Source organism: Acomys minous (assembly GCF_964271855.1).
Source record: "Acomys minous genome assembly, chromosome: 8".
Classification (NCBI taxonomy): domain Eukaryota; kingdom Metazoa; phylum Chordata; class Mammalia; order Rodentia; family Muridae; genus Acomys; species Acomys minous.
The window spans coordinates 33,935,123-33,962,819 of record NC_140489.1 but is presented as its reverse complement, the minus strand read 5'-3'; the positions used below and the strand labels follow the sequence as shown (position 1 = coordinate 33,962,819).

General features: G+C 46.1%; 1 protein-coding gene and 1 pseudogene across 3 annotated transcripts in view; one reads left to right on the top strand and one right to left on the bottom strand.

Moving 5' to 3' along the window:
* The window catches only part of ZFYVE1 (zinc finger FYVE-type containing 1), a 53,864-nt gene that overhangs the window by 18,790 nt on the left and 7,377 nt on the right, over positions 1–27,697 (bottom strand). For both annotated transcript variants that reach the window (XM_084792073.1, XM_084792074.1), the window contains exons 3-4: positions 5,590–6,094; positions 68–282 (exon numbers count right to left, since the gene is read on the bottom strand). In XM_084792073.1, coding sequence (XP_084648199.1) covers positions 68–282; positions 5,590–6,094 — 720 coding nt within the window. The remainder of the gene's footprint in view (positions 1–67; positions 283–5,589; positions 6,095–27,697) is intronic.
* Positions 13,116–21,179, top strand: LOC311603400 (B box-binding protein-like; annotated as a pseudogene). Its single transcript has 2 exons — positions 13,116–13,144; positions 20,138–21,179. The product of its transcript is annotated as a B box-binding protein-like (transcript).

Sequence of the window (27,697 nt, the reverse complement as noted above, 5' to 3'; positions counted from 1 at the left end):
GAGAAGTGGGCACTGAGCCTTCTACTGGCACCCCCATGACAAGTACCCAGGGCAGGAGCCAACTGACCTTCAGGGCTTTGAAGATGACCCCTGGGTGCCGGGGGGACCTGGTGGTGTTGTTCTCTAGCAGCTGCTCCAGAGCGCGCCGAAGCCCAGAGAAGTCTGTGGGGGGGTTGTATGTCCTTGTTCCCTTGTAATGAATGGAGCTAAAGGCTTCGGGGAAGCGGCCCAGCTTCCTGAACCGGTCCTGGATGAGCTTCTCGGGTGCCTCTGAGGGGTGATCTGTACAAGCAGAAAGGCAGGTGGGCAGTGAGTGCCTTTCTTGAAAACAAAAGTTACCTACCTTCCACCATAAAAGATCAATGTTAATTCTTCATCTGTAAGCCCAAGTGGGCACAGCTACCGTGTGGCTAGAACTATAGCATTTGCTTGCTGTTGACTGAAAATGTGCAAGGAGAGAGCACAGACATCTCCTAAGCTGGCGTTGATTACATGGGTATGTGATTCATTGCCTTACACACTGTGATGTAATGTGCACTTGTCTCTATGTGTAACACAGAAGAATCCTGAAAAGAGCCAGGTGTGCTCTAACTCCAGCACTCGGGAGGCAGAGGCAAGCACATCTCTGTGAGTTCGAGGCCAGTCTGGTCTACAGAGTGAGTCCAAGACAGCCAAAGCTAAACAGGAAACCATGGGGGGCGGGGTGTGAACTGAAGGAGGGGGAGGAGAAAAAAGAATCCTGAAAAGGAGTCAATGGAGGAAAAACTTAAGACACATCAGCATACAAAGAAAGCTACAGATGAGGCCTGTGTTTTCAAGCTGCCACATGTTGGCCCTTTCTGTCACACTGTCCCTCCCCACACTGCTTGCTTTGCAATCACTTGTTACACTACACACTGAACAACCAAGCACCTATTCTTTTTAAGAGCTATTCAGCTTTCCAGGCTGTGGATATACTAACCAGCTGTCTGCTAACGAGCATTCACAATTTTATACTTTGAGAATTCTGGTCTTATGTGATGAGGCTGTGAAGCTATGGGAAACTAGCACTGCAGGGGGCGTGGCTTGCACACAGGCTCAGCACCCATCAGCAGCCACAGCACAGGAAGAGACTGTGCACCTTTTAGAGGTAAAGTCATGTTTACACAAATACTTTAACTTTTTTTAGCATTTTAATAAAATCACTCAAACATTGAAGATATGTTAGCTCAAATTTAAAAGGACAGTCATTAAACAGCAGCTATCATAATTCTGGACTTGCTCCCTACTCCCTGCTCATGCTGAGATTTCAAAGAAGTAGCAGCAAGTGTTAGAGCCTGCCTTCTCCCGAAGCAAGGCAGGAACCTGACTTGGCCCGTTCCCTTCCTCCCAACATCTCTGCGCGCCTTTCCCTGAACATGCAATCACTGCTCTCAAATGACTTCCTTCCGCTCATCTGTATAACAGAACCCTGCAGGGCGCCCCTAAAATAAATATCCTACTCAGAAAGGACTCAAAGCTGTCCTAGTTTGATTTCGGTTGCTGACCAAAAGCAATGGGGGTGGAGGGGTTACTTTCTTGCACAGCTGGGGGCCCACCTATATAAGGATAGCACTCCCTACAGTGGGTTTGGGCTGGAAAGATGGATCTGTGGTTAAGATCACTGGCTGCCCTTCCAAAAGACATAGCCTCAAATCCCATGGCCTGACAGCAGCTCACAATGGTCTCACACCCTCTCCTGGCCTCCTCAGGTATCAAGACATGCATACAGACAAACACCCACACATATTAAATATTTTTTCTTGGTAAAGAAAGAAAATCAGAGAGACGGCTCATGGTGAAAGCAACACTGGTGGTTCTCTCATGAAACCCAGGTCCAAATCCCAGCACTCACATAACTGGCTAACGACTCTGTAACTTCAGTTCCGCTATGTCGTCCTCTTCTGGTCCCCTCAGAAACTCCATGTGCATGGTGCATAGATAAATGCAGGCAAAACATCCACACAGATAAAAATAAATCTCAAGAAAATGTCCACAGACCAATCTGATCAAGCCAGTCCCCAACTGTGACTCCCTCAGGCAGCCTGGGCTCCACCAAGTGAACTTCTGAAACTAACCAGGAGAGCACCCAGACTTCAGGCCTTCAGTGTCAGGGCGCTTCTTTCACAAGGCCTTTGCAAACATTCCAAGTCCAAAACCTCCAATCTTACTTCTGGGTCCAAGCATGTTGGGCTGTCATTCACTTTCCTAGCCCACCTCTATCCAGAAAAGCAACAAGATCAAACAGATAACTGAAACTAAAAGACCAAAAAACCACAATCACAACCTGCCCACATTTTGGCCCTCCTCCTCCCCTGCCATCCTCACTCTACCACCTTAGGGTTTCATGAAGTCTGCTGCTCCAGAAAAGGATCTGAATTTCAGAATCCAAAGACCGTGGTTAATCCCCAATTCTGCTAGGACCTCCTTGGTTACATATGGCAAGCAGTTATCTGAGCTGTCATTTGGGGCTTAGTATAATATATAGTATACACTATATACTCTATAGTATACATCATAGTATATAGCACAAGGCAGAAAGGTAGCTCCTGGGGGGTGACTCTTGCCCCTAAGGCTGTAAAGACCCAGAATGACATAGAAGGACTGATCACAGAAGGCTCCAGAGTCGGCACTTCCTGCCTCCTCATCTCATAGTCAGTTCCTATTTAGTCTCTTCCTCTGCTCTAGAAGGTCATGACTCACTGGAACCACCAGTAACCCCTCCCTTATGGTCCAGTCTGACCTCTGCTCTCTTACTACTGCTGACATGGAGCATTCCCCGTATCTTCCTACCTGACTACCATGGAGACTCTCCAACTCCAGGCATGCTCCTCTACTTGGTCCTGGGGTGGGGGTGGCAGAAAGGGGGATGCTTTGAAACATGGGTCTGACATTACACAAGTCTCAGCGCTAGATCCTTCAGAGAATTTCTCCAAGGCCACCCACGGTCCAACCCTCCAGTATCTCTGACTCCCTCTAACACAAACTACTTTGCTTCAAACAGGCGCAAGTCTTACTTCCTCACTCAGCACACGTCTGTGCACCAAGCGTTCACCTGGGCTCTTTAAGATACATGCAGCAATGGCAATATTTCTGTCTTTGTGTTGTTTCTATTCTCATGGAAAATACCAAAAGCAAAGCAGCACACACAAGATGATTCCAGATAGCAGGAGTGCGGGTGAGAGGTCGAGTGTGTCAGCACTATGTGTCAGCTCTAGGGTACAGGAAGGACCACATCATAGCATGTCAGGAATGCTTGGCTCAAATGATAGCTCAGTATGAGAGATGTACGGCTAGCTGGAGCGAAGTGGTCCAGGCAGACAGAGAGCATATCCTAAAAAGGTGAGAACACAGAAAAGATGGTATAGCTCGTGGGGAACGTGTGTGTGTGTGTGTGTGTGTGTGTGTGTGTGTGTGTGTGTGTGTGTTTGTGTGTGTGTGTGTGTGTCTGTGTGTGTGTATCCACATGTGCACATTCATAAATGTGTGTGTATATATATGTATCTTTATGCATGTATGTATCCGTGTATATGTATATACACATATTGGCATGTACACATAGGCAAACATACACAGAGTAAGAAGAGGATCAAGGGGGGATAACTCATGGCCAGACACATTGACAGAGGTTAAACAAGTCACTCAGATTAAATTTGATTTCATTTTTTGTTTCTGTGACAGGATCTCACTGTTTCAAGGGGCCTCAAATGTAAGATCCTGCTGCCTCAGTTTCCCCGAGGCACACATGCTCATATCTAGCTACTGGATTCTTTTTTCTTCCCCCCTTGGCTTGGATTACATTTTGATGTAACTGAAAGCAAGCAGGAATATCACAAGCTGGGGTATCTAAATTATAAATGAAGCTTTTATTTCAAGAGAGCCCTCTGGAAGGCAGACAGAGAACTTATCCCAAGAGCTGATGCTGTCGTTCGGGAATCTACTGCAGGGCCAGCTGCAGTTCCCTGCATACAACCACTCCCAGGAAGCTACCAGGGAGTCGCTCCTCCTGGAACATACGGTTTTCCCTCTTCCGCCTATCCAAAGCTCAAAATGCAGACATCGCTTCCTCTTTCCAAAGCCCCACTGGGATGTCTGATCCCTCCTCTCCACAGCTCCAAAGCCTACCTACACATGCTACAGAACAGAGGATTAGACGGTCTCCCCAGCCAGGCCGAGGGTAGGTGTTCAGCTCTGCACCTCTCTGTCTAGCGCATGGCACAGGTACTTTCTTGCCTGGATACACAGATGGGAACAGTGTCACTGTTTAGGGTCAGGTTACTATCCCACCACATCTAATAACTATTGCTGCACCTGGTAATACTGTCCGTATTTCTCAAAGAAGACAGAAACATGAGGTAACTCACCACAGATACACTCACCACACACACCTCCATGCGTTCCACTCTCTGCGGCAGACAGACATGAGTGAATGTCACCCGAGGCCAACTCCTCCACTTGAGGATCACCCTGTTTCTGTTCTTTTCATGTTTATAGTGACCTAAGGTCTTGCTGTGTAGACCAGGATGGCCTCACCCCGGCCAGGTGTGCCTCCCAGTGCAGGGATTATAGGTGAGCATCGTCACACGTCCCTTCTCTTCCGCAGTGCTCAGGACTCAACCAGGGCTCTAGCCTGAGAGGGAGCTGGGCTCGTTCTTCCATTTACCCTAAAAGCTCGTCCTCATCAGTGCACCGCTATCTTACATATTTAAATATTTTAAAGGGGAAGTCCTTAGAAATTCCCCAGGAGCCACCAGCTACCACTACTTCCCTCTATGGAACTCTTGGAAAGAATTTATTCAACACACTCCCAACCTATGGCAGTGTCTGTATGTATCTCTATGGGTTTCTGGTTTTTTTTGTTTTTGTTTTTGAGACAAGAATTTCATGTAGCTTATGCTAGCCTCTTACATAACATAGCTAAGGATGACCTTGAACTACTTGCTAATCTTCCTATATCTATTTATTTTTTAATTGTGTTTTATTTTATTTTATGTGCATTGGTGGGAGGGTGTCGGATCCATTGGACTAGAATTACAGACAGTTGTGAGCTGCCATGTGGGTACTGGGAATTGAACCTGGGTCCCTTGGAAGAGCAGACAGTGGTCTTAACCACTGAGCCATCTCTCCAGCCCATTACTTCTATTGGTATGTATGGTAGCATGCACCACCTTACATTCCTGCCTTTCTTTTGTTTCAGTGTGACAGGGTTTCATTATGTAGCCCAGGTTGGCCTCAAATTCACAATCCTCTTGCCTCAGCTTGCTGAATACTGAAATTACTGGTATATATCACTCTGCCTGGCTCTTCTGGTCTCTCTTGACTCTATTTGACCAAGTTTTCACCACCAGCATCCCAGAGAAACAGGTCTCATCCTGGTCTCCCAGGCCCTTTAGTCCACTAGCGCGTCCTAATCCTTTCCATAATTGATGACTCCAGCCTTCTTGGAATACTGTCTTAGTCTTGCCTGGGTATAAGTTTTTTCCTAGGCATCTCACCATCACCATAGTGCACCCCAGAGGTCACCTCCTTGTGCATTAAATGGTAGTCTATGACAGAGCACCATCTACTCACCAGAACCCAGAAGTTGAGTGTGCACAGTCTCATGGAAAATAATAACTGCAGGGCCCAGGGTGGATAAGGGGACATCTAGGCCACAGCGTGCAGTGGTAGCCTTGAGTTCCTTGGTAAAGTGCTTCAGGTAAGCTTCCGAGGCATCCCCAAGGAATTTGAAGAGGTCATTATGCAGCCGGTCTGCATGAGTCCGATAGATGACCAGGTCTGAGACGGCCAAGACCTTTAGCAGCAGCCGTGTTCTCTGGCTGAGATTCACGGTGGCCCCCAGGAGTCCTTCTGTGTCTATTACCGCTACCTTATGGACTGGGTCATAGGCTGCCCACACTCCCACTGTGCAGGACTCCTGAGCAGGGGAGGTTTGGAAGACTTCTCGGCCATAGAAGAAGGTGTGGTTGAGGGTGTGGGACTTCCCATCACCGGTATTTCCAAAAATGGAAACCACCTTGAGATGCTGGTCAGGCTTACAGTCCAATTTCCTAATAAAGTCCTCTTCATTTCTTACCTTCAAAAAAAGAAGAAGAAAAAGGAAAAGACAATAAAATATGGAGACTGAATAGCTCCTGTAAGAAACACAAATGCTTCTCAAGGTCAAGGCCCTTCCTGACTTGTCTAAGTAGAAGGAAAAGGAAGTCCCAAGGTGAGAGCTCCACCCTTAGCACACAGCTCACTGGACCCTCTGAAGCTTCAGTCAGTGGAAGAACTCAGTAGTCATGAAGACGGGAAACTGAGGCTGATGAGGTGGCCTGATGGTTTTTTAAAGTTCTTGCTGCTCTTGGAGAGGCCCTAAATTTGGTTCCCAGAACCCATACTGAGAGGCTCATAACTGTCTGTACCTCTAGCTCTAAGGTATCAAAGCAAATACCTTCTTCTGATTCCCATGGACACCAGCATTCATGGGCACATATACACAGAAACACACACAGATAATAAAGAGCTAAACCATAAAGTTTGGTGGTTTTTTTGTTTTGTTTTTTTTGTTTTTGTTTTTTGTTGTTTTGTTTTGTTTGTTTGTTTTTTCGTTTTTCTAGATAGGGTTTCTCTGCTTTAGCCCTGGCTATCCTGGAACTCACTATGTAGACCAGGCTGGCCTCGAACTCATAGAGACCTGCCTGCCTCTACCTCCTCGCTGGATTAAAGGAGTGTGCCACCACCGCCGGGTTCATGAAGTTCTTAGAAGAAAGCATGTTAATCGCTGGGTTGGGCAATAGTTTCTAAAAAGAAAGAGATAAATTGATAGTGTAAGACCACATGCTGAAAAGCCACCAAGACAGTGAAAAACTGAGCTGGAAGGATGGCTCAGTGGTTAAGAGCGCTGGCTGCTTTTACAGGATCCACAGTCAGTTCCCAGCACTCACACAGACGCTGCCGACAAACTGAAACTCTAGGTCCAGGGCACCAGACATGCATGTGGTGCCCAGACATCACACATGCAGACAAAACACCCACCCACAAAATAATTTTTAACATGTAATAAAGAAAAACGTACATGCAAGATTCCCATGACTCAGAAATTCTATTTCTAGATTTATATCCATCAACTGAAAACAAATGTCCACATAAAACCTCTCTGTATGTGAATATAAACAGCAGCATTAGCTATACCAACCAAAGTCAAGACAGCCCAAATGCCTATCAACTGATGAGGAAGGGAACAAAATGCGGCACACCCCACAGTGACTGGTAGTTAGCTGTAAAGGAGGAGGAGCTCTTTTCATCCATTATTGCAATTTACAACTATTATTTTCACCTTTAAGACATTTCTTAAATGTGTCCTTACTTTGACCTGATTCTATAGAAATTTCTGCTCGCTCTCTCTCTCTCCTTCCCTCTCCCTCCCCCGTGTATATGTGTGTGCGCGCACGTGTGTGTGTGTGTGTGTGTGTGTGTGTGTGTGTGTGTGTATGTGCGTGCGTGCACGTGTGTGTTTGTTAAATATGGGTGCATGTATGCCATGGCACAATATGGAGGTAAGAGAGCTACCTCAGGTATCAGTCTTTGCCTCACCTTATCGAAGAGAGGATCTCTTTGTTTTTATTTCTGCTTATACCAAGCTCACTAGACTGCAGGCTTCCAAAGAATCTCTGGTTCCTGCCTTCCATCTCACCTCGGCAACACTGGGGTGACAGATGCATACTACCACACTGGCTCTGGGGACTTAAACTCAGATCCTCATGCTTGTGCAGCAAATGCCACACCACCACCACCTCCACCACCACCACCTCCACCACCACCACCTCCACCACCACCACCACCACCACCACCACCACCTCCACCACCTCCACCACCACCACCTCCACCACCACCACCACCACCACCACCACCACCACCACCACCTCCACCACCACCACCTCCACCACCACCACCTCCACCACCACCACCACCACCACCACCACCTCCACCACCACCACCACCACCACCACCACCTCCACCACCACCACCACCACCACCACCTCCACCACCACCTCCTCCATCACCACCACCACCACCTCCACCACCATCACCTCCTCCACCACCTCCACCCCCACCACCTCCTTCATCACCACCACCACCACCACCTCCACCACCATCACCTCCTTCATCACCACCACCACCACCACCTCCACCACCATCACCTCCTTCATCACCACCACCCCTCCACCACCAACCACTACCACCATCACCACCACCACATGAAGCTTCAGTCAGTGGAAGAACTTGGTAGTCATGAAAGACCTGAAACTGGGGCTGATGAGGTGGCTTGATGGTTTAAAGTTCTTGAAGAGGCCCTGAACCCAGGTCCTCTGGAGAAGCAGCAGTCTCTGGGGATGACTGCAATGCCCCCTTTCTAGTCTTCCTACGTCACTTCCTTTGCTCACTGACCTTCAGACGGGGATGAAAATGCTACAGTGGCACTCTATATTCCCAGAGCTGGAAGGTAATATGCACTGCATGAAGCAGTGTCCACTGGATATGAGCTGGGTTTTTTTAACTATGCTGTTTCTTGTACTGACTTGTTTTGATTGGTTAGAAAGCCTGGAAATAGCTTGGGAAGGAATTACACAACTGAAGGATTCTGATTTTAAAAAATGTATCGTAAATCATTTCAATTGGATTTTCAGTGGGCAAAGTGATTGTAAGGCATATTCTCCTCAGACTCAGGCTAGTCATTTATGTAAATCCTACTTAAACCTTTTACTGAATTAGGAAAGTATATGAAATTAATATGATCACATTTGTCTAACATTAAAGTGTTTTCCAGTTCTAATTAAAGAATTTACAATATTTTGTACTACAAAGTATTTTTACTTGTAACCCATTACTGTAAATGTTTATGAAACATATTTTGAAACAAGTTTTGAACACACCCATTATCCCCCAAACTGTAACTACAAAATGCTAAAATAAAAAGTCTCCCGATAAAAATAATAAAACCTGGCCAGATGGTAGAAACCTTGTTTCAAAAAAACAAACAAAACAAAACAAAAACAAAAAAACTGGCACTTGAGAGATGGCTCAGCAGTTGAGAGCACAAGCCACTCTTTCCAGGGGACCTGTGTTCAATTCTCAGCACCCACATGGCAGCTCTAAAAAACAAAACAAAACAACAACAACAAAAACAACAAAACTCTAAAACTCACACCCTCACACAGACATAGATGAATGCAAAACACCAACATACATGAAATAAAAATAAACAAATTTGGAGCCAGGCGTCGTAGCACATGCACTCAGGGAGGCAGAGGCAGGCAAATCACTGTGAGTTCAAGGCCAGTTTGGTCTACAAAGCCAGCCCAGGTTAGCCAAGGCTAACACAGAAAGACCCTATCTTGAAAAACAAAAAAATAATAAATATAAAAACTGAAAAGGGACATAGTTTATACTTGCCTATAATCCTGTCACTGAGAAGCTGAGACAGGAGGATCACTGGTTGAAGACCATCTTGGCCTAAGATACAAAAGTTTCAGGCTACCCTGGGGTGAAAAGCACAAGTCTGACTGGAAAAAAAAAAAACCAAACTATTGCATATATGTATATGTGCGTAACACACACACACACACACAGACAGGGCAAGATGGCTCATTGGAGTCAGGCATAGTGGTGCACACCTTTAATCCCAGCACTTGGGAGGCAGAGGCAGGTAGATCTCTCTGAGTTTAAGCCTAGCCTAGTCAACAGAGGTTCCAGGGCAGCCAGCGCTGTACAATAAAATCCTGTCTCAAAAACAGCAAGGAAAAAAAAAAAAAGATAGCTCATTAGGTACAAGTGTTTGTCACACAAGCCCAATGTACCCAAGTTTAACTCCAGGATCTCACAGTAAAAGAAGATAACTCCCCAAAAGTTACCCATGACTGTCACAGGGTTACCATGGCACATGTATGCCCACACACGTTCCTTACACATGTACAATAATAGTAATATAAAATTTTCAGCAATAAAATTTCATTGTTACCAGATATTAGATATTTTTGCCTAACAAAAATATCTAAAACACTGTGACATAAAGTAAACACTAGGCTGGAGAGATGCCTCGGTAGTTAAGAGCACTTGCTGCTCTTCCAGAGGACCCGGGCTCAATTCCCAGTACTCACATGGCAGCTCACAGCTGTTTGTTTACTCCAAGATCTGACACCCTCACACAAACATACATGCAGGTAAAATACCAATACATATAAAAATATATTAAAATAAATAAATTTTTTTTAAAAATTCCAGGCAGTGGTGGTGCATGCGTTTAATCTCAGCACTCAGAGGCAGGTTAATATCTTGAGTTCAAGGCCAACCTGGTCTACAGAGTGAGTTCCAGGACAACCAGAGCTACACAAAGGAAATCCTGCCTAAAAAAACAAAATAAATAGAAAGAAAGAAAGAAAGAAACCAACTATCAGTATTTGATTGACCTGTTAGAAGGGAGGAAAAAAAAATACCTAAGTACCAACACATGCTAAACTGCTAAACATGACTACAAGAAAATGAGACTGAATTAAAGAGCCAGACAGAAAAGACCACATATTACCCATTTGCGTTCAGGAGAAGCCAAGTCACCGGGCAGAAAGGAGATGGGTGTCTGGAGCAGCCACAGAGGAGGAAACAGTGAGAGGCTGTCAAGGGGACAAGGTCTCTGGCTGGGGTGGAGTCATGTCGTGTTCCGGGCTGCAGGCTTTAGAACAGGCACTGAATTCTCTAGTTCAGTTACTTACTTCACTTGTGGGGCTTAGGGATCAGAGCAAGCATGGGCCTTCAGCCACATTCACACTTTAAAAGATCAATCTAGACTGAGGGTCAAGTTTAGCCAGGTAAGACTCAACTAGCAAGTTGAAGGCTGACATCTGACCCTCACACTGAGAAGGCAACTTAAAAATAAAGCCAGTACTCGGGAGACAGAGGCAGGCAGATCTTCCTGAGTTTGAGGCCAGCCTGGTCTACAAAGGGAGTCTAGGGCTACACAGAGAAAACCTGTCTCAAAAAACAAAAACAAACAAACAAACAAAAACCAAAAACTACAATAAAGGGTAGTTGTGGTATGTGAATATTTTGATAAAGCTGTGATGTTTTTAAAAGGTTTACTGTTCTGACTTCACACATTCATAACCCCATGACAATTTAAAGAACACACAGGGATGTGATGGCTCACTTGCTACCACCCTGGGTAACCTCCTCATACTCCTCACACATGCTCTCAAGAACACACACACACACACACACACACACACACACACACACACTCTCTCTCTCTCTCTCTCTCTCTCTCTCTCTCTCTCTCTCTCCTCAATCTCTCTCTCCCCCTCTCCCTCCCCCCCTCATACTTCCCCTCCCTCTAAATAAAATGTTGGGTTTCTTGTTTTCAAGATCCAGACTACAGCTTCAGAAAGCTCCTTAGGATCCCTTCTCAGACCACAGCAGCCCACATCAATACCTCCACCCCCCAGGCCTCCTCTAGCTACAGGAGTAACAAGCCTTCATAACCAATTTCTTTCCACTATTAGAGAAAAAAGCCACCTGTCTGATTCAAGCGTCTGTGGCTTCACAGAGATCAGAAGCGCACGCAGAGCACTGAGTGTGAAAGTGTGATGAACTGTGCACTGTCTCCCTTAATCCCATCCAGAAGGCCAAGCACTCCTTATTACCGCTGTGACTATTAAGATTAATAAGCACCTTAATGCTGATGACAATGCCAACAATCCCCTGAATGATCCTGCAGTGACCGGGCTCATCACGCAGAACACATGCCTATCTTTATCTTTGCGCGCACAGCGCTTAGGGCACAAGCTGGCACACAGGAGTGGAACCTTGCTGGAAAGCTTGGTCACGCCTCTCTGCCCCGCCCCCCACCTCCTCCACAGGGCTGAACACAGCAGCATTTGATAAGCTTGGGGACAGGCTACCTCAACTGGTAGCTCTAGGAAACAGATGTAGAAGCTAGTAGTTCAAATCTCTAATCCCAGCACTGAAGACATGGAGGCAGGAGGATCTCAAGTGTAAGACCAACTTGGGCTACACAGCAAGACCCTGTCTCAAAAAATTAAGTGAAAAAAATTTTAAGTGGCTGGAGAGATGGCTCAGCGGTTAAGAGCACTGTCTGCTCTTCCACAGGTCTTGAGTTCAATTCCTGGCAACTGCATGGTGGTTCACAACCATCTGTAATGTGATCTAATACCCTCTTCCAGCATACAAATGTACATGCAAATAGAGCACTGATATACAATAAATAAGTAAAATCTAAGAAAAAAATTAAATGACCAGGTGCAGTGGTGGAGGCCTTTAATCCGAGCACATGGGAGGTAGAGACAAGTGAATTTCTGAGTTCAAGGCCAGCCTGGTCTATACAGTGAGTTCAAGAACAGGAGGGCTACAATATAGTGAAACCCTGTTTTTAAGAAAAAACAAACCAACAAAAAAATTTAAGTGACACAGAACAGTCCGTTTTGGACCTGTGTCACTCACCCAGTCGGCTCCAAGTTGCTACGGTGGCCAGCAAGATACAAACAAAAGCCCCATAAACCTCTGCTAGTAGGAAGTCAGCTAAGGTCAGAGTCCAGCTGGAAGAACCATCTACGTTCTCAAACAGTCCTGAGTCAAAAAAGCCCAGGCCTTCAGTGTCTTCCCTCAAAATCTATCACGTGACAGAACTGTCAACCTAGAAGCAGCAACTGGTACCCAAAATAAGAGCAGTCATGCAGAAGCCTTTAGGTACAGAATTAAGTGTTCCAGAGTAACAGTCAGTACTCATCAAATGATGCACAGAATATATAAATAAGCCAGCTATGCTTACACATCCCTGTAATCTTAACATCTCGGGAGGCAAAGATGGGAGGCTCTTGAGTTGAAGGCTAGCACAAGCTACAGAGCAAGACCCATCTCAAACAAAAACAAAAACAAAGTTCATACACACATGTCTCTCTGTGTGTTTGTGGATATGTATATATGATGAAATAGTATCTGGAATATCATCTGGTATTTAGTGTCCTGAGATATATTAAACACATATGCTTCTGGATCCAGTGAGTGGACTCAGAACTCAAAAGCCTTGGCTATGAGCAATCAGCATGTACCAAGCGGCGTTTTCAGATGCAGAGTGAGGACATAACCATTTTGACCTCCACTGGAAAGTCAGTGGCTAACTAAATGAACATATGAGGAAAACTGCTTGGCAAACCTGGAAGCAGGCCTCACCTCCTGTCTTTCACATCCCTTTGCTCCCTGGTAACACTACTAAATACATCCCCCACCTGTGAGCGTCTTCCTGAGCCAGAAAGGACCAACTGCCTTCACTTAGGTGGCAGCAAGACTGGTTTTCTAACTGGAAAAGCAAAGGTCAAGGAAGATAAGAGGTCAGGTGTGATGGCACAGAGCACAGGAAGATCAGAGCTGCAGAGGAGCGCTTGGTCAGCCTGCACCATGTCCCAGAAAAGAAAAGGAAACAATAGTCTCTTTGCTAATGGAAGGAAGGCTCTGGAAGAGGCAAGGCTCCTGATCCTCTAGTTGTCGGTTTACACTCATCAGCCCACTTTCACTCCATTTCTGAGGTCAGCCCACTCAATTCTGTCGGAAATAGCTCTTGGCAAAAGCAGGAACAACATCACCTTTGCTCCCCTTAGAGCCTGGACTCAGAGACCTTGGGCAAGTCAACAGCTCCCAGATTCCACCTCAAGCTTAGCCACTGCAGGGCCTTTAAAGAGCCACTTCACTAGGACGCCTCAGGGACATTAGATAACAGCTGACTAGCCAACCCTGTGGGGACACAGAGGACTGCGTAAGAGAAAGTACTGCCCAAGATAAAGTCCAGTGTGTAGCACACAGTAAGGGAGAACAGGCACCATTATTAATTACTCAGAGCCAGCCCACTGGGAAAACACCCAAGTGTGTTGCAATAGCAGATAGGCTCCCACCTGCCTGCTACACAGAAATCACTAACTCAGCAGTGTGGAGGATCTAAATCAGCTCTACCTAAAAATTAAAGTTCTTACCGGACACTTCAAGGAGCTCCTTGCCTCTCCCTCTAACCAGAATAATGCGTTAACAAGAAGTAGCAGCGCATGCCTTGACTGCCACGACTCAGGAGGCAGAGAGGCAAGGCGACGTTTGTAAGTCCCAGGACAGCCAGGGATACACAGTGAGACTGTCTCAAGACACAACAACAAAACTCAAACAAAAATGTACATTATTAATACTTGTGCTGCAGCTGACTTTCAGGAAAAGTGGCTATCTAAAACATATTAAGCTGAAAGGAACCCAACAAGGGGCCTGAAGAGATGGCTCAGCAGTTAAAAAATGTGCGCCTCTTCCAGAGGAAGACACACACACAAACAGAGAGAGAGAGACAGAGCAAGAATGTAACCCAGCTCCAGGGAACCCAATGCCTCTAACCTGCATTCACATGCACAGACCCACACACAGACACATACACACAATCAAACAATAAAAATTTTTTAAAAAATCAACCTTTGAGAAAGAAACCCAATAGCACCTCTGTCTTACCTGCTTCTCTCCCACATTCCTACTTACTCAAAAATTTTATTTCTGTAACATTCTAAGGCCAGTTTGTAAAATAAATTAACAGTTCTCAATGATCCCCAGTATTCCTATGTGGAAATCAGAGTATTTCACAGGAGGACAATATCCAGCAAGCCACCTCTGATCCAAGTGGGCAAACAGCAGTGACTGTCTCCCCCAAATTCCATCTTAGCACTCAGAATCATTTGGGGGAAAATGAACACACATGGACTTTTCCCCAGCAGCCCTGGGGAGGGAAAAGCAACAATGGGGAAGAACCAAGGAGTTGAAGAATCGTTCCACAGCCTAGCCAGGTTCTAGAAAATAAGCCACAAAGGCATTGGGAAGCGCTGCAAAGTTACTCAGCATCAAGGAAGATGAGATCTGTACCAAATATGACCAGACATCCCTCTCAGGGTTACCAGGGGGTGCCAGTGGCCCCAAATCAGCTCCATCACCAAGCAACACAAAGCACTATCCAAAACTCCCTACTCCCATCACAACTGGAAGCTCAGGGTAAAGTTCCACCACATCCAACAAATGATTATGTTATAATTCTCCACTGAGATTCACAACAAACATAAGTGGGCAGATAATTTTCAACATTTAGTTCCTATTAATGGATTTTTGTTTGTTTTGATTTTTCAGAAAGGGTTTCTCTGTGTAGCCCTGGCTGTTCTGAACTCACTTTGTATACCAGGCTGGCCTTGAACTCACAGAGATCCGCCTCTCGAGTGCTGGGATTAAAGGCGTGCGCCACCATACCAGGCTCAGTAGTCTAGTCTTAAAGAAGTCCCAACAAAGGTTCCAGTCCAGGAACAAATTCCTTTGACCAGAAGGTCCTAGAAACCCTGCTTCTACAACATAGAAGTTCAGAAGTTGTCCTTCCTCTCTCTCCTAAGAGTGCACACTGACTGTAGGTTCACATGTGACATGGCAGTTCCTCCTTAGAAGCACAGCCATTTCCCTATCAACTGTTTTCTTAAGGAGTCACAAGTTTGGCCTCACAAACATTGAGAAAGTTTGATAAGGACAAAGATCACTTTCTTCTATTCCATTGTCCTCAAAGTGTCCCATGACTTGAGAGGTCAGGAATTCCCCTCCAGAGTCTTACAACTCCAGCAGCACCCGCACCTAGACTCACAGACCCTGCCCCCAGTTCCTTTGCTGTCCAAGCCACAGAGAACACATCCACACAGAAATAATCCTCACACAAATTCTTCCACAACAGTTCCTTTTAGCTCCATGATGACTTTCTCTGACACACCCCACTCACCCAGCTCAGCTCTCCTTTTGTATCTGAATAAAGTCTTCCCATCCTGAGGACTGGAGACACCAACTCAAGAGATCTTCCCCAAAACCCTTCCGAATGGGACATCAGCTCCTTTTACACAGCATAGCAAACTCCTATTTAGCTCCAACAAAACTAGCATAAGCGCTGGTGACACTTGGGACCTTAGAAGGAAAGGTAGAAGGAAGATGAATCACACCAGAGGCCGCTGACAGAACCCTTCCCTCGCTCACACCCTGACTCCCACCCACCTTTCCCGTTAACTGTCCACACTCTTGCCAGCTCTCAGCTTCACACTACAATGTGCTCCTTGCTGAGGGGCAGGGCTCCATGCTCTCCACCACAGCACTCGGAGTACCGCAGAAGATCAGCATATACTGCCTAAATGGATGCACGAAGGCAGCACGCAATGTCTACACGCTCTGTGTGTTCCCTCTAGCAGAAAGAAGAGAGCCTGCTACCACCATGCAGGTTTAGCCAAGCTGACACTACCCAACCTTGACAAGATCACTGAACTTATTTTGGCCTTAATTTTCTCACCCTGAGGTGAACGAAGCAATGTAATTTACTACATTATTTCTAACGTTGTGATGGTTATTTTGACTGCCAACTTGGTGGTCTAGAATCAAGGAGAAACACCTGCTGGATGCCTCTGGGAAGGTGAGAAGACCCACCAGAGTGTGGATGACACTACCCCAGGGGCTGAAGTTCTGGACTGAATACAAAGGCAAGAGAGAAAAAAGGAAAAGGATTCAGATTTAAATAAAAATTTTAAAAGGCCATAGCCAGGTATAGTGGCACACACCTGTAATCCCAGCACTCAGGGAGACAGAGACAGGTGGGTCTCTGTGACTTCAAGGCCAGCCTGGTCTACAAAGTGAGTTCAGGACAGCAAAGGCTACACAGAAAGACCCTATCTCAAAAATAAATAAATAAATAGTCCAGCTAAACACTAGCATTCATCTCTCCCTGCTTCCTGGCTACAGATGCAACGTGACCAGCTACCTCACATCCTGCTGACATGTTTTCAAGCTGTGACAGTCTAGATCGTCAAACTCTGAGGCCCCTTCCTTCCTGTCAGGCATTTTGTCACAGCAGTGAGAACAGTAACTAATGTGGCTCTTTTCATGGAGCTTACATTTTAATACAAAAAAGAGTAACATTCAATATAAATATATGGTGTAGGCTAAGTGCCAAGGCTACACCTAAAACTCTGGCATTCAAAGAGGCTGATGCAGGAGGACCATGAGTTGACAACTCCATATCCAAATAAATAATGTATATGCACACATGAGATCAGCAATATATGACACATAAATAAATGATGGTGTACCCATGTAACTCAGCAATAAAATGAAATGAATTACTTTATAAGTTGTTTAAAAAAAAAAAAACATGGATGACTCTCAAAAGCACAGTACGCTGGGTGTAACAGCTAGAAGCCTGGCTAGTTAGGACAATGAACCAGGAAGACCATACTCAGGGCCAGGCTGGACAGCTTAGTGGCAGGGGATATCGATGTGATGGAGGACTTGCCTCGCAGGACCCAGATTCTGTGTTCCCCTAGTGTGGGGTGGGACACAGTGAGTGCTTTTACTTATAGGAAACTCTAGGACATCACATCTCTAATCCACAGTGATCGAAAGCAGAGCAGTGACTGCTTCTCAGAGGCACAAGAGCACCTTGTGGAATTTTTTTTTCTTTTTCGGTTTTTCAGGACAGGGTGTCTCTGTGCAGTCCTGGCTGGCCTGGAACTGGTTCTGTAAATCAAGCTGGCCTCCAACTTACAGAGATCCACCTGCCTCAGCTTCCCAAGTGCCAGGATTAAAGAGGTGTGCCGCTACCACCCATCCAGCTGGTGGATATGTTTCATGTCTTTTTTGTTTTCATTTCTCTTATGTACCATTGTTTGCTTACATGTATGTCTGTGTTCTACATACATGCCTGGTGCCCTAGAAAGTCAGAAGATGGAGCTAGATTCCCTGGAACTGCAGTTATAGATGGCTGAGGAGAGCCATGTGGGTGCTGGGAATCAAACCTGGGTCCTCTGCAAGAACAAACGCTCTTAGCCACCAAGCCATCTCGCAAGCCCCATGTTTCATGCCTTGATTGTAGTGGTTACAGGTGTATACATCTGTCAACTTATAAAACTACAGGCATCAATAAAGTTATATTTTGTGCTTTGTTGTGTTTTGTTTTGTAGACAGGGTCTCAACATACGGCCTTGAACTCCCAACCCTCTTACCTCTACCTGCCAAGTGTTGGATTTACAAATGTTTAACACCACACTAAGTTTATGCAATGCTGAAGATAGAGCTGGGACTTCAACATGCAGGCAAGCACTCTACCAACTGAGCCATATCTCCAGGTTATGAGCAAGCCCGACGGCACAGACCTGCAGGCAGAGGCAGACAGAACTCTGTGATTTAAAGACCAGCTTAGTACACATACCAAGTTCCAGGTTAGCCAGGGCTACATAGTAAAAAACTATGTAGAAATAAATAAATAAATACACACACAATCAGTTTTCTATAGTAAAGTTAGGAAAAGAATTCAAGAACAACTCAGAATGAAACATAACCCGAAAATCATGTACACTTGGCTATACCAGCTGTTTTCCCAAACCGTGGGAGACTTCATTTCTTAAATTCATGACCAGGGAAGAAAAAGGGCAAAGAAAAGAGAAAGAGTAAAAACAAGAAAGGAAGGAAGCAAGCAGGGAAGGTAGAAAGTTGTTTGCTTGTCTGCGTGCCTGCCAAATACTCCAAATCTAAAACAGCAGAGTTTCCTGAGACATGGGGGAACCAACGGTGACCTACTAACCAAACTAAACCCACAGACGCTGGAACCAGAAAGGCCACGCAGAAAGAACTATGAGACCCTCAGATGACGCTGCTCAGGGGCTAACAAGGCCTGCACATTCCAGCACCAACGGCCTCTACATGCCTCCCAGGCTTGCTCACCACGAGTTTTCATTCTAAAAACATTTTGGAGTGGGCTAGAGATGTAGCTCAGTGGCAGAGCATTTGCCTGCCATGCATAAAGCTCTGGGTTTGGTCCCCAGTACTACAAGATGGAATTAGCTGCACAGAGAGATTACCCCAACTACTAAGATGCACGGCTCAGCAAGTGCTTCCATTTCAAGGCAGCACAACAATGTCTGAACTTTAAAAGAAAAAGGTTATAAATGATATGGAACAGTTTAGCCATGTGAATGACATAATCACTAGATAGCAGGGAAAAACCAGAAAGTAGAATTTCTAGAATATTCTTTGACTGTTAATTTGCTCCGAATTGTGTTGTCACTTAACTTGAATGTGGGGTGTCTGAAAGGACCAAACTTAAGTTATTTTCAAGCACCCAATGCATAGAATCAACCAGAAATGATCCAGTATAAAGAAGAAAGGAGGGGGGCGAGAGCTGGACATGGTGGCGCACGCCTTTAATCCCAGCACCCAGGAGGCAGAGGCAGGCAGATCGCAAGTTCGAGGCTAGCCTGGTCTACAAAGTGAGTCTAGGACAGCCAGGGTTACACATAGAAACCATGTTTTTTTGGGGGGGGGGGGGAGGAAGGAAGGAAAAGAAAAAAATTAGGGGGAACACGCAGGGGTTCCAGGAATTACCAGAAATCATCCTCCGTGGGTGTCAAGGCAGCAGCCACGTTCTTTCTATATAACTAGTACACACCTCCACCCTAAAATTCTAACTATTGCCACATGGAACCTCTTGACTAAAGGCCAGATGTGGTGGCACACTTTCTTGATCCAGCACTTGGGAGGCAGAAGCATGGACCTCTATAAGGTCAAGGCCAGCTTAGTCTATAAATCAAGTTCCAGGCCAGCCAGGGCTACACAGTATCTTTAAAAAAAAAAAAAAAAAAAAAAGGAGCACACCCCAGAGAACTCTGAGAACCCCACCCCCACCACTGGCCTAGTCACCATCAAACCTGGGAAGAGCGGCAGCCTGCTTCCCCAACACCAAGCCCAGCTCCATAGGCACCCACAGGCAAGGACAAAAAGATCATCATAAGGAATGTTTTGGGAACAGTAAAATGGTTCAATGTAAGAATACGGTTCATGGGCTGGAGAGGTGGCTCAGAGGTTAAGAGCACCGTCTGCTCTTCCAAAGGTCCTGAGTTCAATTCCCGGCAACCACATGATGGCTCATAAACATCTATAGTGAGATCTAGTGCCCTCTTCTGGCATACATGCAAGCAAAACACTGTATACTTAATAAATAAATAAATCTTAAAAAAAAAAAAAAAAGAATACGGTTCATCCCCAGGAATGACACTAAGGAAGACATATTTGTACACCGGACTGCCATAAAGAAAACCACCCCAGGAAGTGCCTTCGCAGTGCAGGAGATGGAGAGACTGTGGAGCTTGATGTTGAAGGAGAAAAGGGTGTGGAGGCAGCACATGTCACAGGCCCTGGTGGAATTCAAGCTGAAGGCAGTAAATACACAGCAGACTTATAGACACTATCTACATCCTAGGGTTCCTCCACGCAATTACCAGCAAAACTACCAGAACAGTGAGCGTGGGGAAAAGAGTGAGGGATGGGAAAGTGCTCCCGAAGGCCTGGCCCAACATGGCCGGCCCTATCCTAGGCGAAGGTTCCCACCTTACTACATGCAGTGACCCTTTGGGCATTGACCACAGTATTACCACCTGCCTGTGCAAGGAGAAGTGATGGAGGGTGCTGACAACCAGAGTGCAGGAGAGCAAGGTAGACCAGTGAGACAGAATATGTTTTGGGGCCAGGCAGTGGTGGCGCACGCCTTTAATCCTAGCACTTGGGAGGCAGAGGGAGGCGGATCGCTGTGAGTTCAAGGCCAGCCTGGTCTACAAAGCGAGTCTAGGACAGCCAAGGCTACACAGAGAAACCCTGTCTCAAAATACCAAAAAATAAATAAATAAAAGAATATGTATTAGGGTTACAGACCACAATTCCACAGGGCCCTCCTTGCCAAGGACAGCCTAGAGAGGACAGCAATGAACAGGGCAAGGAAAATCAAGATGAGACCCAAGGTCAGCAGCCACCTCAATGCCGGTATCAGCACAACTTCAATTACCAACGCAGATGCCCAGAGAACCCTAAACCACAAGATGGCAAAGAGACAAAAACAGCCGATCCACCAGCTGAGAATCTGTCCGTTCCCGAGGCTGAGCAGGGTGGGGCTGAGTAAATGCCAGCTCACCATCTCTACCACCATTCAACAAGAAGAAACAAACATGAAATTCCAACAATAAGAAACGAACAGCCGGGCATGGTGGCGCACGTCTTTAATCTCAGCACTCGGGAGGCAGAGGCAGGCAGATCTCTGTAAGTTCGAGGCCAGCCTGGTCTACAAAGTGAGCCCAGGATGGCCAAGGCTACAGAGAGAAACCCTGTCTCAAAAAACCAAAACAAAACAAAAACAAAAGAAATGAACAAAGGGCTGGGCACAGGGGTGGCGCATGCCTTTAATCCCAGTACTCGGAGACAGAGGCAAGTAGATCATTGCGAGTTCAAGGCCAGTCTGGTCTATGAAGTGAGTCTAGGACAGCCAAGGCTACATAGAGAAACCCTGTCTCCAAAAGCAAAAAAAAAAAACAAAACAAAACAGTCGGGCGTTGTGGCGCACGCCTTTAATCCCAGCACTCGGGAAGCAGAGGCAGGTGGATCGCTGTGAGTTCGAGGCCAGCCTGGTCTACAAAGCAATTCCAGGACAGCCAAGACTACAAAGAGAAACCCTGTCTCCAAAAACAAAAAAACAAAAACAACTACAACAAAAACATATTAAAAGGAGAGAAATGACTTCTGCAAGTCATCCTCTGATCTCCACACTCAAGCAGTCTACACATGTCTACACACATACACCTGTCATGCCCACAGACACATACATAATAAAGACCTTTTTTTTTTTAAGAAAGGCAAGATGAGGGCTGAGATTACAGCTCACTAGGTAGACTATTTGATGAAGCCCTGGGTACAGTCCCCAGCACTGTACAAACCAGGCATGGAGATGCATAGCTGTTTACTCCAGCTCTAAGAAGGTAGAAGCAGGAGGATCAGAAGTTCAAGGTCATCCTTGCTACCAATTGAATTCACAGCTGGCCTGGAATACTAAAGCAAGACCGTATCTAAGAGAGGAGAGGAAAAAGAAAAAAGAAAGAAGAGGAGCAAGAGAAACAAAACTCCAACATAGCATCACCTGCCTCAGAAAGTCCCTCTGTGTCCTTCCTCACAGACCTAAGTGTTCCTGCCTGGAACTTTCTATACCCTTGCTCCCCTTGCCTTCATCGTGGTCTTCCAGTAGCTCCCTCTCAGTTCTCAGAGCCAATCAATTAGCACCCAAAGAGCTCTCCTAGGAGCTCCTTCCACAGCAGGCCAGGTCCCCAGCACAGTCCAGTCAGCCCTCAGAGCTCCACAACCTACAGGGAAGCCCAGCTGCAGACACATGCCCAGTGCAAACCCACGAAGTGAACTTAGTAATTAATCCTAGCTCAAAAAGCCAAGCACTTGCCCAATTCAGAGGGATCACTTCAAAACTGACAGACAAGAGGGGGAAAAGAAACAGAACAGAACTTACAAACTGGAGGTAACAAAGCAGTTAAAGAGGGCTCCTTGAAAAGCTGACTCACTGTGATTTTGAAGGCTTATATGGGTCAACTTTTAAACAGCCCTGTACTAAACAAAATAGGCTCCCAGGTTAAAAGCCAAGAGTCAGTCACAGAAGAATGAATCCAAAGATAGCACAAGACCCTGACTAGAAACTAAGAACACACAAAAGGGGCTCTTTCATGTTTCTGTCTGTCTGAGTCATACGAAATGCTGTGTTTCCCAGTAATCCCATTTAAGGCCGTCCAGTACACCACCATCACCAAACAAAGGGGCTTTTACTTTCCAAGTGTAAAGGCGGGGGGGGGGGGGGGGGGGGGGGGGGGGGCGGGAGAAGGCAGGCCCTGCCACACATGCAATTATCGCTTATTGTTTTAACAGTGCCAAAGAGTTTTTATGTTTTATTTTGTTGGCATGGCACCTAAGAACTTAATGACAAAATGTATCTGCGCTCTGACCGGAAGTTGCTAAAGGGTAACTCCCCACCGCACCAGGCAGCTCGTAGTCTCTGTCAGTCTGGGAAAGTTCAACAACGTAGGAACTCGGGATTCCTTTGGTTCATGACCTACTGACCAGAATGGAGTGCTTTGGGGTTTGAACAAGCCTACCTAAAGAGAGGGCCCCAAGAAGCTACCTAGACCAGGAGCCAGGAGCCAGAGGACAGAGTGACTCATCATGCCCAGGGCACATGACACAAAAAGAGAAGCGTGGCAGACCTGCCCAGCCAGTCAGCACAAAGACTTCACATCCAGTAAGAAAACATCTTTTTCCATTTTTGAGTCCTACTAAAATAAGGTCTCTTTTGGTCAATTAAAAAAAAAAGCTAAGTACCAGTATTTTGAGCAGCACTATTCTGGGACTGTAAACAAGGGAGGCAGCCAAGCAGTGTGTTGGGTCTTCTTAAAGGACCGTCTTAGTGAGGGATCCAGTGACCAGGCTAAGCGAAGGGCAGAGGACTCAGCTAGCTTCCCAAGGCACAGAGTAGCCTATGGCTGCTTTCTAATTCAAGGAGGCCTGGCCCTCCCAGACACTATTAGCCCCCCTCAGCCACCTCATGAGCCCACACAGTCAGCTGAGGAGCCAACGTTCCTGGACTCTCCTGAGTCTCAGTCAGTAGTCAATCAGCATGAAGCTAGGACACAATCCAGGGGAGCATGCTTCGCCTAGAGAGGATGCTCATGAGAACTTTATAGAAAATCGATGTCTGCTCTTCCAGAAGTCCTGAGTTCAAGTCCCAAGACCCACATGGTGGCTCACAACCATCTAAACTAGAATCTGATGCCCTGTTCTGGCCTGAAGGGTAGAGCACTCATACATAATATAAATAAATAAAATCTTAAAAAAAAAAAAAGAAGAAGAAAAAGAAAAAGAAGAAAGAAAGAAAGAAAGAAAGAAGGAAGGAAAATGGAAGCTGGGTGTGGTAGTGCAAGCCTTTAATTCCAGCACTTGGGAGGCAAAGGTAGGCGGATCCCTGTGAGTTCGAGTACAACCTGGTCTACAAAGTGAGTCCAGATAGTCAAGGCTACACAGAGAAACCCTGTCTTTAAAAAAAAAAAAAAAAAAGAATAAGAATAAGTAAAAAAAGAAAGAAACCCTGTTTCAAAAATTAATAAATAAAGATGGGGGGTAAGGGTGAGACTAGGAGGCTGAAGATAGCTCAGTGCATTTGCTGCTCTTTCAGAGGAGCCAGGTTTGGTCGCCAGCATCCACATGGCAGCTCACAACTGTCAACTGTCTCTAACTCCAGTTAGATCCAGTTAGGATCCTGGCCCCATGGGCACCAGACATGTACATGACACCACAGACACACATGCAAGCAAAGCACTTGTAAACATAAAATAGAAACATGTCTATCTTAGAAAATAAGTTCTGGCCGGGTGTGGTGGCGCACGCCTTTAATCCCAGCACTCGGGAGGTAGAGGCAGGCGGATCGCTGTGAGTTCGAGGCCAGCCTGGTCTACAAAGTGAGTCCAGGACAGCCAAGGCTATACAGAGAAACCCTGTCTCAAAAAACCAAAAAAAAAAGAAAAGAAAAGAAAAGAAAAGAAAGTCACTGGCCTCAATGTTAGGGGGGGCTGGGGGAGAATAAAGAATGACTTTTAGTCTCTCCTCTTTTTCCCCCAATTAGTAAACATACTGACAAAACAAGATGTCTGACTTCCTGAAGCTCCAAAGACTAGGGAAGGAGCACCCACTTACTCCCGTAAGAACCCTAATCACTAGAAAGCTTATTGTCTTGACCTTTGAGACATTTGCTAAGGGCGTTGCTCTGGCTTAGGAGATTAGTGCAAGTCCTTCATCATCCTCAGCAGCTCCACTCAGGCCTAAAATAACAACTCCGGAAGTCGACCATTTGACCAGAAAGGCCACAAAACCCAGCAGAGAGAGGGTGGGCTTCCCTGGCGGGACTGCCTCTGAGAGACCAGAAGCAAGAAGCGTGTTTGGTTAAATTCTGTGCCCTACGCAGCTTCACCCCCCTGGAAGCCAGTTCTGCAGTGCGCCTGCATCTGGTAGATCTGTTTCTCAATCACCGCATGGCGGACATTTTGCATCAGATGACCTTTGAGGTCCTCATCTGTGAAACACAATCTACTTCACAAGCTGTAGCAGGCTGGAGATTGTCATCCCCAGGGGACGTCCCTGTCCTGATCCCATGAACCTATGAGTGTGCCAGTTGGTGTGACAAGCAGGACTCTGCAGATGACTCAGTTAAGCACCCTGGATTGTGTTAGCAGAACTAATATACTCTCAAGGATTCTTACAAAGAGGCGTCAAGAGGGACACAGAAGCAGAAAGAAAGTGATAATAAGCAGAGAAACGCAAAGGGACTGGAAACTGCTCCATTGCTGGCTCTGAAGTTCAAGGACAGGGCCACAAAGCAAGGAACGCAGGGCCATTCTTACAGCTAGACAAAACCAAAAGAAACAAGTTCTCCTCTATAGCTTCTAGAAAGAGCACAGCCCATCAACCTACTTCTATGTGATAATGTGTTACTGCAATATGAGACGAATGCACAGCATTTCCATTAGGATTAAATGCCTTATACAGGTACTAAGAAAAACTCCAGAGTAGGAGCTTTTTAAGTTTCAGCTACTATAAGCCAAGACTAGAAGACTGAGGAAAGGAGTTTCAGGGCCAGCTGTTGTGGCACACATCTGTCATCCCACCATGGGACAGACTGGGTTATACAGAAGCTCAAGACCATGGGCTAATATAACCGGACTCTGTGTACAGGGTTTTTACATTTTCACCTGTGTGTGTGTGAGAGAGAGAGCGCATGAATGCAGCACAGAGAACATGTGGAGCACAGGGCAGCTACTCCTCCCCTGTGTGTGTGTGTGAGAGAGAGCGCATGAATGCAGCACAGAGAACATGTGGAGCACAGGGCAGCTACTCCTCCCCTGTGTGTGTGTGAGAGAGAGAGCGCATGAATGCAGCACAGAGAACATGTGGAGCACAGGGCAGCTACTCCTCTCCTGTGTGTGTGTGTGTGTGTGAGAGAGCGCATGAATGCAGCACAGAGAACATGTGGAGCACAGGGCAGCTACTCCTCCCCTGTGTGTGTGTGTGTGTGTGTGAGAGAGCGCATGAATGCAGCACAGAGAACATGTGGAGCACAGGGCAGCTACTCCTCTCCTGTGTGTGTGTGAGAGAGAGAGAGCGCATGAATGCAGCACAGAGAACATGTGGAGCACAGGGCAGCTACTCCTCTCCTGTGTGTGTGTGAGAGAGAGCGCATGAATGCAGCACAGAGAACATGTGGAGCACAGGGCAGCTACTCCTCTCCTGTGTGTGTGTGAGAGAGAGAGAGCGCATGAATGCAGCACAGAGAACATGTGGAGCACAGGGCAGCTACTCCTCTCCTGTGTGTGTGTGAGAGAGAGCGCATGAATGCAGCACAGAGAACATGTGGAGCACAGGGCAGCTACTCCTCCCCTTTTCCCATGGAAGCACTTCACCAGCCTGTCTAAAAAGTTTGTCTGATTAAAAGAAAAAAGGAAAATGAGGCTCAGTGCTAACAGTGTGCTTCTCATTGCATACGATCTTCTGTCGGGCATAAAACATAAGCCAGCGAAATGGATCAACTACACTTGTTTTACACAACCATGTTTTTGTTTTTTTACATGCAGCTATCAGAAAACTGAAATAGAACTAGGCAGTGGTGGTGCACACTCAGACAGATGGATCTCTGTGAGTTCAAGTCTAGCCTGGTCTACAAAGCAAGTCCAGGACAGGCAGAGTTACACAGAAAAACCTTGTCTTTAAAAAAAAAAAAGAAAAAGAAAACTGAAGTATTTTCCTTATCTAAGTTTTTACTTATGACTCTATGAGAACAAATATTCACCTAAAGTGAATGAATTCTGTTCCAATCCTGCCAACATTGATAAATTGTTACTTCCTAGGAAAATGGTCAACACTTATGACTGACGGAAAAACAGGAGCCTTCAGCAACCCAGCTGCACACATCACACACTCTAAAAACAAAAACAAAAAACAAAACAAAAAAGGATAAAGGCCAGGTGTCTCCCAGGAGCTAGATTTATCTCATTACATTTCTTTGCATCTTTCTAATCTCTCATTAAGAAACATGGATGTCTTGGAGAGGTGTGAACACCTTTTATCCCAGTACTCAGCAGAAAGAGGCAGACAGATCGCCGAGTTCTACAGAGCAAGTTCCAGGATAGCCAGAGAATCTGTCTCAAAGAAGAAGAAGAGGAGGAGGAGGAGGAGGAGGAGGAGGAGGAGGAGGAGGAGGAGGAGGAGGGGAAAAGAAAAGAAAAAGAAATACACACTGTGCAACTCCAACAAGGCAGGCATGACTGTAGTTTTCACACTGAGAAGGCTAGGGCAAGAAGGTTACAAGTTCAAGGCTAGTCTGAGGTCTACAATGAGACCCTGCCACAACTCTAAGAGGGGGCTGGAGAGGTGGCTCAAGGTTATGAGGGTGCCCCGAGGTTATGAGGGTGTCCCGAGGTTATGAGGGTGTCCCGAGGTTATGAGGGTGTCCCGAGGTTATGAGGGTGCCCCGAGGTTATGAGGGTGCCCTGCTCCTGCAGAGATCTAGAGATTGGTTCCCAGCACCCACAGCAGGTGGCTCACAACTGCCCACGCCTTCCCTCCAACGCCCTCTTCTCTACTTCTCTGGCACCTGCACACATGTGGCATACATGAACTCAGACAAGCACATTCACACATGTAAGTGAAAATAATTTTTTCATTAGAAAACTAAACCTGCAAG